This window comes from Schistocerca cancellata, chromosome 6, assembly GCF_023864275.1.
Source record: "Schistocerca cancellata isolate TAMUIC-IGC-003103 chromosome 6, iqSchCanc2.1, whole genome shotgun sequence".
Classification (NCBI taxonomy): Eukaryota; Metazoa; Arthropoda; class Insecta; order Orthoptera; family Acrididae; genus Schistocerca; species Schistocerca cancellata.
In genome coordinates, this window is record NC_064631.1 from 17,360,494 (window position 1) to 17,374,005 (window position 13,512).

Here is a 13,512-nt window from a genome sequence, read left to right on the forward strand (position 1 = left end):
TTCATCTCTTTGTCTCTCTCTATGATTTTTACCCTCCATGCTTCCCTCCAATACTAAATTGGTGATCCCTTGATGCCTCAGACCATGTCCTACCAACCCACCCCTTCTTGTAGTCAATTTGTGGCACAAATTCCTTTTCTCCGCAATACTATTCAGTACCTCCTCATTAGTTACGCGATCTACCCAACTAATCAGCATTCTGCTGTAGCACCACATTTTGAATGCTTCTATTCTCTTCTTGTCTATCCTCTCTACTTCGACTATCATCAGTTATTTCACTTGCTGTAGCACCACATTTTGAATGCTTCTATTCTCTTCTTGTCTATCCTCTCTACTTCGACTATCATCAGTTATTTCACTTCCCAAATAGCAAAAGTGAATTTATAAAAGGTATTATAGCACTGGCGAGGTAATGGACAAGTAGAAAACCACCTCATCAATAAACAGACACTATGTGAAACCATGATTAATTGTTGCCACATAGAAACTTTGCAATCATACACTGAGCGAAAACTTTTTTTACGTAACAACTCTAAGACAGAGACTCTGCAGAGATCATCTTGAAATGCCTATGGTGAACACTAAAAAGTGTAAATGAGTACTGTTTGTTGATGAACTCAGCAGACATGAACTCAACTCATGTAAAGTTCCCTAAAGATAGACATGGATTGCAAGAACAATATATATGAAAGTCAACAGTGAAAGTGAACTGTGTTGTACTAATCACATTTTACCCTAGCACAGCTCTGTGATACTGATCTACTTTTTGTAGAGCTGATACTGCTTTGCTTTGATTTTCTTGTATCAATGGCCACAGCTGGTCGTCACTTATATGGTGCAAATGGGAGTGGGGGTGTGGCCAGCTGCCAGAGCCGTTTGCAAGTGCTACAGCTATTATGGGCGTCCAGCTGGGCAGCAGGTTTCTTGGAACATCTGGGGAAGTTGGGCCACCGAGTGAAAGTTTTGTTTAAGTCGACGCCACATTGGGCGACTTGCGTGCCAGTGATGAGAATGAAATGATGATGATGACAACACAACAACCAACCAGCAGACATGATCAAAAATTTTTATAATACTGTCTTTTTAAATATCAGTAATATTATAGCTCTTCCGCTAGTGGGTTAGTGTCATTAATGAAGCAGTTGCAATTAAATTTGCAAGTAACCTTATAAATAGTGATGACAGTTTTTGTTTAAATTTTTCTTGGAATCCTGCTCTCTCACTTGTCAAAAACAGAGAGACAGAGTTTACAATACCTCACCTGTTGATTATTAATTTCACTACAATAACGTATAATGTCACTCATTGTGTGTGTGTGTGTGTGTGTGTGTGTGTGTGTGTGTGTGTGTGTGTGTGTGAGATCTTTATGGAGTTCTGTGAAAGCTGAGGGTTTAAACTTGCTTGCACAGTGCTTACTTGTTGCAGTTTTGCTCTGAAAATGACAAGGTGTGCTGCTGTTGCAATATTGGCAGCTGTTGACAATGTCACCTGGCTGCATTCCTGCAAGTTATTTGAATATTTCAAGTGAATTTGTGCCCATTGCGTGGCACTGCCACTGTGGTACACAAAACTTTACTGCCACTTGTATATAAGTTTACTGGTGTACTGAATGAATCTTTTGAACATTAATGATAAGCTGATCGTAATCGTGTGTAACGTTTGTAACAAAAACATAAATGCGATAATCTCCCCCCCCCCCCCCTCCCACAATGTTGATTTCAGTTAATTTAAAAGCCCACTTTCAGCAGCAAAAGAAGAAGAAGTAATCTATCAAGCAATACAATTTGAATTAAGCATACATACTGGAACAGTGAGCTGTCATCAATATCACACAGCTAGCATCTATTTCATCATTAGAAAATACTCAGAGAATCTTTCTTTTTTGAGAAAGCAGGTTGTCAATTTCTGCAGCACTTGTCTTTACATTCAATTCTTCTTGCAAATCTTTTTTCAGTCAACCCCATGATGCAACGCCCTTATTGCCTGAATAAAAAGCTTAGTCCAGCATTCAAGTGCAAAAACAAAAATTTGCAACTGGTTTCAAACCATAAAAAAATATTCACTGCAACTAACTGAATTATGAGTGTCCTCAGCATCACAAAATGGTGAATATTTGTCAGTCAATTATCCAGCAACCTTTTCATTGTCAACGCCATTTCAGCACTATCATCATTCCCTTCACATTCTACGTTGTTGGTCATTTTGAACACAAGATTTCCTATGATTGATAAATAACAACAATTTTAATTGTCATTTCGCCTTTCATCCCTATGTCTATGCACAATACACTGCACACTGCTCCCAGTTCTGCTTTCAAGTAGAAGTCTTCGATAAATGACTTCTTTCCTTCATGTGCAACAGCTTTTGATTGAAAAGAAAAGCCAGAAAATTTCCCCTGGTATTTCTGCCTTTTTCTGTCATCTGCAGCTATCTCAAAAATTAAATTACTTACAGATTTATTGGCTTTAATTAGAACAGATATTCTACTGGATTTATTTTTTTCAATTTTCACAAATATCATCATTTCCAGATATTTTATTAACTTGCTTAAGTAGGCAATACACTTAATTTATAACAAACTTCAAAATTCAGTCGTTTATAATGTCTCAAAATCAATATGTAGGTAAGTTGTGAGGAACATGGAAAAAGTGTATTTTCACCTAGGAGAAAGTGTATTTTTAACTGGGGAAATCCGTGATTTTTTTTTCCTTGTCCCCATATTCACCTGATGAAAGACTTTGTAAATACACCTTCCTATGACAACTGGCTGAAAAGTTATAATGTGTTGACATGTTGCCTGTCTCAATGGATCAGGATATCAGCCAATTTGCTTTGAATGGTTTTAGCATCAGAAATTGCTTCTAAAAATACTCATTCACCATGTTTTTTGTTAGCACCTCATAAAAGACAGGAAGAACAGTGGGTAAACAGGGACTGGGGGAAAGGAATGAAAAAGGAAGCCACCAGGTAAAATTCTGTAAAGAGCATTAATCTAATCATTGTTAATACTTGATTTAAGAATCATGAAAGGAAATTATGCACGTTGTAATGTAATGAAGCCAATAGTATAGTAGGAATTCTACAATGTCAGTACGTATATAATAACTTATCAAAGAATGAAAGTAGATGCTTCAGTGTTGTCAACCACAAATAGAATGTGAATGAGATTTGACTACACTCGAGAGTTGAACTTGGAAAATTTGTGCTTAACAATTGCAAAAATCTGAGGTAAGTTTGAATTAGGTGGAACAGTGAATGATGTGAAGAAGGGCTGTAGTGCAACAGACAATGGAAAGTGTTGATACGGCAATTCACGTGCACATAATTACAAAAAACGATGTGTAAAGCAATGCTTTCAAGAGAATATGCTTAGCAAAATCAATGCTCACTGAATTTTGTGGAATAGCATGTTAATCTCATTGGAGTCTTAGTCTGGTATGCTCAGTCATCTGAAGGGTCAATCGGGCCATACTTCATTGAACAGGCTGTAACAGGTGACTCTCACCTACAAATACTGTGCAGTGAACTTGATGTGTGTGAATTTCTCAGCTGTACATTCCCTTCAAGATTGATGGATGAAGAGGAAGTGCTGTGGAATATCCACGTTGATCACCAGATTTAACACCTTTAGACTTCTATCTTTGGGACTCTGTCAAGAACACGGCACAAGCTATAAAATCACAAAACTGGATGGCCTATGAAAGCAAACTGAGCAAGCTTGCATGCTGTTTCATCAGAAACAACACAATTGGCATACCACTCTGTCAGGGTGTATACATGGACAAAGAAAAAAAATTCCCAGATTTCTCCCGGATCTCCCGGTTAAAAATACACTTTCTCCCAGGTGGAAACATAGTTTTTCCCTGTTAATTGACAGTATATTTTCTCTCGGCACTGTATAACTTATAAATCCATTGAATGGTTATGGTTTTATACACGGGCATAGAATTACCGGCGCTTTAGAAAACGAAACTCAGGGGAAAAAAATACCTTTTGCAAAGATGTTTGATGTGCAGTAACATGTACGCTGCATATTTTCATATTACGAAAGTATAAATTCGAATTCCACCAAACACCACATGTTACTTTCCGAAGCATTGAAATCGAGATTGCGATGCATATTTGTAAGCCAGTCATAGATCATGTTACGTGATCTCACCAGCCGATGACAGCGGATATTCAGAGGTTCGCACACGTGGTGTACTCATCCAACAGCAACATCACTGTTAAGTAGCGTGAACATACAAACAGGAAAAATTTAATGGTTTAAATTAATATATATATATATAATGTTGCTACAAGAAAAACAAAGCTTTCACATATAATAGTGGTCGCTAAGGCCAATACGCTGCAAGAGAATCTATGATTTCACATATAATGTTGGTCTTTTATGTACGTATTACATTTTAAGATATATATCACAAATTTGCCAGTAAATTTTTTAATAACGACATAAATGTGTGATTTTCTGGGCTCTAAATTCTTCTAAATGGCTAGTCATCAAAGAGCTGATTTTTAAATGAGTCCCAGATTCCCAGTGAAGTAGGCCTCGGCATGATATTAAGCTTTTCAATGTGGTTTTCGGGATGTAAACTTCCTTGGGTACCAGTACTTTGTTATCTCATGTTTGTTTCAAAAATATGTTCATTTTGTAATGCACATCTTTCGAAAGAGTCTGATACATAAAACATTTGTGTCCGAGGAATTGTAAGACACGTCATTTGATCTTAAGTGTGCCAAAGTGCAGTGCCACACCTCTTCACACAGCATTCTTCTATCGCACGTCACTGTATTTCGGTCTGTGGAATTGAAACGTGTATATTTTGTACTGGATGCCATCAAACTATATTCAGGACAGTGGAAATTAGAATGTCCTATGGTGCCTCTCTTGCTTCAGTGGGCCAGTTTGACCTTTACAGAAAATTTGCACTCTTTATTCCCTATTAGCTGACAACTTGCTGCTTTGTGTGACATAAAATTAAGTATAGGATATATAAAACCACTAAAGACAAGAGACAAGCAAGACAGTACACATTTCTTCAATCCTTAGCTCCTAGAATTTTTTTTCTTCTCTCTAATCTTGCTAAGCTTTACATGGCGTGCTTTCCTTTCTGTGAAAGAATCTGTTACCTCACCAAAGTTTGCCAAATGTTTTGTTACATGAAAAATCGAAATGTCATTGTCTAATACTGAAAAAGCAGTTAATACAAATAGGCACAAGACTGGTGTGGTTTCTCGACCTGATAACCTGTATTTTGTCACTGTCTGCCAGATAAAACAAAATAGGCCTTTCTAATACTGCAGCAATTGTAACACACGCCAAATAAAGGAGACTGTTTTGGCAGAAATGGTCATTTTTATAACACGGCAGAACATAATTCACAAAGTACCTACATCATATGCCTATTAGGCCTACTACAAGAAAAAAGCTTTAAGTTAGGAAATAGTTGTACACTTCATTCATACGCTCCTGTTTCTCAGGCATGAGATTGAAAAGAAGTAGTGGGATATTTTTATATAAATTTGGAATTGCCATATTCTTCCATAATTCAAGTGATGTCACAGTTTCTTCTCCTTCCTCATTCTAACAAACAGTGTTGTCATCACATAATTCTTTATCTATTCCTGCCAATGTCAAAGCTTATTCGCCGGGTAACTTCACAAACTCTTCCAGAATCACCAGTTTAGTTATCCAGTGATTATTCTCCGGTTAGGCATTGTTATGTGTCCGTACAACTAGTTTTTCGTGCTACTTCCAGAATAGACCTTAAAGCAGCTGCTAGCAGGAGACTGTACAACTGACCCTTGCTAGTATAGCAATCTGGCCAAAAATTTTCTGTCAAAATTTCATTTTCCTGGATACACCGAGAAGATAACATTTAATCTTTCTTACCTGTTATTCCTGTTAGTGGTTTATAAGCACTCTGGTAGTCTGAATCTATGGATTTCACTAGTAATCATAACAACGCTCATCATTCATAAACCCAATCAACCACATAATCAGACGTGGTTGGCTTTTTTTTCGTTTGGCTATACTCTGTTCAGCTCGTATAGCCCCTTTTGTCTGCAGGAAAGTTGATTTCTAGATGTGACGAGGATTCCACTGGCAGAGACATCACGTACACTATGCACGCATTCACAAATCCACTTATGATTAATTGAGAAATCAGCTTAGAATGTGTTCAACAATGTTCAAAAACCGACAGGGACACGTTTCAAAGTCATACAAATAATCAATAGACCAACGTGCGCTCGATGCTAGGCGCTTTTTGAAACAAGGTTTTTTCCTCAAGAATATGAATTTGCCCCCTCCACTCCTAGATGCAGCTTTTTTTTCCTCGACAGCTTACACAGCCAACAGCCATGTTTCTGTAGCCAGAACCGCAAGAAGATTCTACTCAACTGCGCATGCGCATGATCCCACTCGTAACTGCTAAAACAAATGTAATGTGACGTCATGTTCATCGGAGGCAATTTGTTGTTACGAAGCATTGCATAGTCTCCCTAAAGCCTTTGACGCATTTTGCTGTTGGCAGATGCTTATATGAGCATTGTGTTTTGTTGCTGTACATGGCGCATTTCCTTTGCAATTTAAGTTTTATTTTAGTTTTTTCTCTTGTTCATGTTTTATTGTTGCAGTATTATTCTGCAGTAGCAGGATACAGTAATATCCTTTGTTAGAGAATTGGTTCTTACCAGTCTAAATTACAAAAATTTCACTAAGAACAAAAACAATGAAAAATTCCCGGAATTCAATAAAATTCCCAGGTTTTTCCTGGTTTTCTCCTGTATAAAAAAATTTCTGGGTTTTTCCCAGATCTCCCGGTTGTCCCGGGCCGTAGACACCCTGTCTGTTCTCAGTTATTGCTGATGACTTATTGCACTGGAAGGTGGCCATTCTGAACATATACTACCTCAGCAGATATGACGTCAAAAACTTTCCATTTTTATCTGCTTTATGTTAAAGCATTATTTTGGGGTACACTGTAAATAAATAACCTTTGGACCTATGCCTAGCATTATAGCTCTCTCATTCGACTAATTAAAAAAAATCTGAAATAAATATTGTTCCCTCTTCAAAAATTCATGTGACAACACTTAAATATCTATAAAGCATTCACCTGTTTTACCTTGTTAGAGATTTGTTGCTACTTTTTGCATGAGTTCCATGGGAATACTGGTGTAGTCCTAATGACTCCAAGTTGTCAAACTTCTTATTACATACATGGCAGCGATACTGTAGTCCAGTAACATGTGCATTGTTCGTATGTGTCAAAAAAGACTCAAGGTCTGAAAATGTCTGAAGACAATCTTTCTGGATGCACTTGTAAACCTGAAAAAATAAGAACAAAGAGTCAACAGTAGATCACAACGCAATTGAAAGCTCAAGGTTTCCAGTACATATAGACTGTAGCACAGTGTGAAAGCATTAATATTCTCTATTTTTCTCATAAAAATGGATTTTCTGCAGCCTTTTGCTGAAAGGGGAACACCAATTATAATATAATGTAACAATATGGATGGATGAACAGACATAAATGTGCACTCACACAAGTGCGCACACACTCACACACACACACACACACACACACACACACACACACACACACACACAGAGTGAGAGAGAGAGAGAGAGAGAGAGAGAGAGAGAGAGAGAGAGAGAGGAGGGGGAAGCGGTCTCAGTGCTCCTTGCAGTGTGATAATACGAACTTTCAGCACGATCCTAATAACATAAATATAAATATTATCTTACACTTCTCCTGCTGTCTTCTCTTTAATACTCTGTTTGTTGTTGCTATGTTTCACATTCATATCCCCTCTCCTCTTGCATTTTCCTATGTAATGTTTCATTTAAAGTTGTGTAGTTAAAAAATGTTCAAATGTGTGTGAAATCTTATGGGACTTAACTGCTAAGGTCATCAGTCCCTAACAGTTGTGTAGTTGATCAGAGTTTTGTGACACTACATATTGATCTACAGCAAAGGACATTATAGTGCCTGGGATGGCGGACGGAAAGTGACACTTTGTGGGTGGTGGAATGGGTTCTTTCCTTGGCTCAGTGAGTGAGGTGCGAGTGAAACATTAGTGGTTCCACTATCAGTCATTCATTGACACTGTGACGGCGACACGGTCTTCTCCTTATGAATTCTCTCATTGTGTTATTAACAAGTGGCTACGGTGTGGTGAAGAGCACTCCATCCCAGAGTTGAACCAGCGACCGTCAGGTTTGGTTTCTTCTGGCAAAGTTCATCAAACTCTAGGTTCACAGGTGACCCATTTGGTGAGGCCACAGTCCCTTCAAACTCACCAGCCATCTGGGTAAGTACCACAACAACTTCATTCTGGTAATATCTGGGATGGCAATTACTGCATTGACCTATTGGCGCGTTACTGACATCTTCTTCTGTCGAGCAGCATAGTGGCTAAGCCAGTGCAGCGAAGTATGACATTTGCTGACTACCCATCAGTCCAGGTGATGTTTCTTCATCTCTTCTTCCTCCCCTTAAAAGAGCCCCTTCATGCCTGTTTTTTGGAGATATTTATTCAGTGTTTTTGCCAATGTAGCAAAGTTTATAAGGCAGTGACTGACTCTTTGGTAATTGATCTATGCTTTTCACGTTGGGCAGAAATGTGACCAATGTCGACACCTGTACCAGCTTTCCTTGTTTTACATCTACGCTGGCATGGTCGGGCACAGCCCTGTCATCCTCCTCCGCGTTGTCACGTATGTGAGTTCAGTACGATGACAATTCCTGCAGCACTGGTTGCTGATGTGTGAAATGCACTGGACATTGCTCTCCTTAGAAGCATTGCCCATCTGCTAGGTCAATGATCTGTTGAAGTGCTGACTGCTGGTGTGCAAACTCTGATAGTCATCGGCCTCGTTGTTTGACTGCTGCTGCTTCCAAATATTGTGGTTTAACGTGTCAATGTCTCTAAATTGTTCAGTTAACCTACACTATGTCTTTACGTATTTGTCTACCGGATCTCTGTTTTGAACAATCATAAGTAACACATAATTATTATATGCCCTACAGTTGTATCTCCGGTTTCCCCTTTCTGTTCTCGTTCCATTTTACACTGCACTGCTTAAAAGGGCAGACTTAGTTCGCAATCTGTTCACTTTTGTTTTGTGCGCAATTAATAACTCATCTTTTGCAATTATATGGCAGAAAAACAGAGTACTTAAATCTTCTAATAATCTATTCCTGCATCATAATATACTTTTACAGTGTTACCACAAGCATTTTCTCAATGTACCTACCATATCTAGTAAATCTAGTAACTGGTTTCCCCACTTTAACTAAAATCATTTTCTTACTTCTCAGCCCTTCCCCCATTTCAAAACAACATATCTGTTATTCTAAGTGTCTGTTTTAGCTTCACATTTCGTCCTAATTCATTTAACTAAAAATTTACTTTTCACCTTCATTTATAGTCGGACAAAATTATTACAGTTTCATCAATGAAAGAACATTCTGCACAAGATTTTCAATCATTTGTACAAGGTACCCCCAGGCCTTTTTCTAAACCTGTGCACTGTGTAACAATTACAAGCCCACACCACTCCAATCCTGCCAACAATTCCAAAGATGTGTACACACTGATAGAAATGCTTGTGAAATCTCATGCAATAATTTCAAATAATAAAAATTCTGGAGGTAGCATGTATAAAATACAAAGAGCAAAAGGTTATTTACAACTTGTACAAAATCCAGACTGCAGTTGTAAGAGTTGAGGTGCATGGAAGGGAATCAATATTTGAGAAGGGAGTTAAACAAGTTTGTTGCCTATCCCTGATATTATTGAGCTCATACAATGAGCAAGCGGCAAAGGAAACAGAGAAGTAATTGGGAAAGGAGTTAAAGTTCTGGGATGGCTAAGCACTTGCAAGAGCATGTGAAGCAGAACAGATAGTGTCCTGAAAAGATGTTATAAGACAAATATTGACAAAAGTAAAAAGAAGGGTAATCGAGTGTAGTTGAGTCAAATCAGATGATGCAGATGCAATTAGGATAGGGAAGCAGGAATTAAAAGTAGTAGATAAGTTTTCACATTTGGCCAGCAACAAAAACATTGATTATAAATTGAAATGTTAGGAAAGCTTCTGTGAAGGTGTTTTTCTGTAGTGTAGCCCTGTAAGGGTGTGAAATGTGAACAGTAAACAGTTCACACAAGAAGAGAATGAAGTAAAGAAAAGTGCTGAAGATTACATGGATAGAGTGAATCACCAATGAGGTGATGATGAGGTGGCAGAAAAAAATGTATGGCACAACTTGACTAAAAGAAGATTAGATTAGATTAGTTTTTCGTTCCATAGATCCACGCTGAGGAGATCCTCATGGATGTGGAACATGTCAATTTTTTTTTCTTTTTTAAAGCTGAAATAACAATACTAATAGTATGAATATATAAAATACATCATTTGTTTCTATTAAAAAATTCGTCGATGGAGTAGGAGGAGTTGGCCACTAGTAAGTCTTTCAGGCTCCTTTTAATGTTTGCTGGCAAATTATTGAAGACGAGTGTTCCTGAGTAGTGGACCCCTTTTTGAACTAAAGTAAGTGCTTTTAAGTCCTTGTGCAGATCATTTATGTTCTTGGTATTGTATGTATGAACTGAGCTGTTTGTTGGAAAAAAGAGATATATTATTTAGGACAAATTTCAGTGAGGAGTAAATATACTGAGAGGCAGTAGTTAGTATACCCAGTACTTTGAAGAGGTTTCTACAGGATGTCTGTGACTTTACTCCACAAATAACACGTATTACACGCTTTTGGACTCTGAAAACTTTTGTTTAACTTGAAGAGTTACCCCAAAATATTATACCATATGATATTATGGAATGAAAGTAGGCAAAGTATGCAAGAATTCTAACTTATTTAAAAGGATGTTGTGGTTCACACACTCAAATGCCTTTGACACAGAAAATACCTGCTGCTTGTAATTTGTTATTTAATTAAGTACATTTTCCGTGTACGTGTAAATAGCCTTCTCGATACCAGAAGCCTTCAGAAATCCAAACTGTGTTCTTGATAATATGTTATTTGTGGTCAGATGGTTGAAAAGCTGCCTGTACATTACTTTTTCTAAAATTTTTGAGAGTGCTGGCAAAAGTGAAATCGGTCTTTAGTTTGATGGTATTGCTTTACCCCTTTCTGGAATAAAGGCTTAACATCTGCATATTTTAGCCAGTTAGGAAATGTCCCAGTTATAATTGACTGGTTACACAAGTAACTTAAAATTGTACTAAACTCGCAAGAACATGCCTTAATTAACTTTGTTGATATTTTGTCGTAACCACTAGAACGCTTTGTTTTGAAAGATTTTATTATGGAAGTTATTTCTTTTGGTGAAGTGAGTGACATATTCATGTACCTGAAGCTATTTGTAATGGCTAGTTTCAGATATTCAAGGGCATTATTTACTGATCCTGACAATCCCATTCTATCAGTAACGGATATAAAGTACTTGTTAAATAGATTTGCCACACTATGCCCATTGGTTACTAATGTGTCATCTACCCCTAATGCTATTTGCTCCTGTTCCTTTCTGGTTCTACCAGTCTCCTCTTTCACTATATCCCATATTGTTTTCATTTTGTTCCCTGACATTACTATCTTCTTCTTTTACTGCATTTGTTTAGATGTCTGAATTACTTTTTTTAATATTTTACAGTATTCCTTGTATTTAGCTAAATCATCAGCATTGGAGCTATTCTTGGTTGACAGATACATTTTCCTTTTTGTCTTGCAGGAAATCTTTATTCCTTGTGTAATACATGGTTTTATTATAGACTTCTGTTTAATTTGAGTAACTTTCAGAGGAAAACAGTTTTCAAACATGGTACTGACATTGTTCATGAATGTGTTATATATTTCATTCATGTCATGAGCACTATAAACATCTTTCCAGTTCATATCTTTGAGCAGTTCTCTAAAACACTCAATTTGTAGATAGGATATATTCTGAAGCATCAAGGAATCTTTTACTTGTTAATGGAAGAAAGTGTGGCTGGACAAACAAGAAGACTATAGAGCGATGGAGGCTTCAATAAAGTATGCAAGTTTAAATGGACACAGGTTGCTACACCAATGCAATGGTGAAGAAACTTGCACAGTAGGGAATAGTACTGACAGCTGCAGCAAGCCAATTTTGGATGGAGGATGATGACAATGACAACAAATTGCAATTTTTGCCCAACAGAGCACACTATTGCTGTTGTTTCAATAATTATGACCACATTAACTTAAATGCTTATCTTTACTGCATATAACACACAATACGTGGAATAGAAGGGAGAACCAATAGAGGTACTCAAGGTACCCTCCGTCACACACCGTCAGGTGGCTTGCGGAGTATGGATGTAGATATAGATGTAGAATAGTAATAGTAAATCTATAAAAGCCCTTTTGTCATTTTGAGATGATCTGAAGTCAAATGAGTGAAATGCACACAATTATGTTGGAATATCTTCCTCAAATAATTAATTTAAATAATGACTTTCAGAACAGGATAGATAGTTGACCTAACTTAGATGATGAAGCAGCAAGTATTAATTAATAGCCACAATCAGTATCTTTACAAAAACAGCGTGACTTACTCTGAAAAATTAGAAAAAGAAGGTAAAGCTGCCATTAACCTGAAGGTTAGTTTGAACACCACTGTGGTTTATTTATTATGCATGGTTCTATCAGAGATGGTCCTTCAATGTTTGAACTGATTTGCCCAGTCTGTTACAGTGGGACCTATAGCTTAACATGGATTCTGAACCACAATACACCTCAGCATTTGACATAAATCAGCTTATGTAGAGTTACTAAAACAGGAAGGGGTGGCAAAATTGTCAGATGAAAAAGATGGGCAATTGGAAAGATGCAAGTTTTCTGGTGAGCTAATTCCAAAAAGAAGTACAAAAGTTTAGTAAACATTCACAACCAACCTCCACCCAATGTAGTAAGGACAGGTAGACAGTGTGAAATAGATTACAAGAATTAAAAGCTGATCTTAAGGAAATGAAAGATAGAGGATGATAACCAGTCAAAGACCAGAACAACTCCAATTTCAATTAATGGGACAATTCTGATATAAGAAGAGAAAAGAAATGATAAATTGCTTCCAGAGTTTTAATCATCATGGCAACATTCAGCCTGTAACATTTTGTAAACCACTTCAAGGCTAGTTACTGTGTTCATAGTGCAATAAATAACCTGTAAGATTCATGGTGAAAGACTGAAGGTAGGTCAGGCTTTGATGTACCACAGATGATGATGATGATGATGATGATGATGATGATGATGATGATGATGATGATGATTCGTTTGTGGGGCACTCAACTGTGCAGTCATCAGTGGCTGTACAAAGTCCCAATTTTTACACAGTCCAATGTTTTACAGAGTCCAATGTTTTACAGAGTCCAATGTTTTACAGAGTCCAATGTTTTACAGAGTCCAATGTTTTACAGAGTCCAATGTTTTACAGAGTCCAATGTTTTACAGAGTCCAATGTTTT

General features: G+C 37.3%; 1 protein-coding gene across 2 annotated transcripts in view; it reads right to left on the reverse strand.

The window, feature by feature from the left end:
* The window catches only part of LOC126191129 (zinc finger protein 510-like), a 390,896-nt gene that overhangs the window by 86,454 nt on the left and 290,930 nt on the right, over window positions 1-13,512 (reverse strand). For both annotated transcript variants that reach the window (XM_049931877.1, XM_049931878.1), the window contains exon 12: window positions 7,131-7,333. In XM_049931877.1, the coding sequence (XP_049787834.1) occupies window positions 7,131-7,333 (203 nt within the window). The remainder of the gene's footprint in view (window positions 1-7,130; window positions 7,334-13,512) is intronic.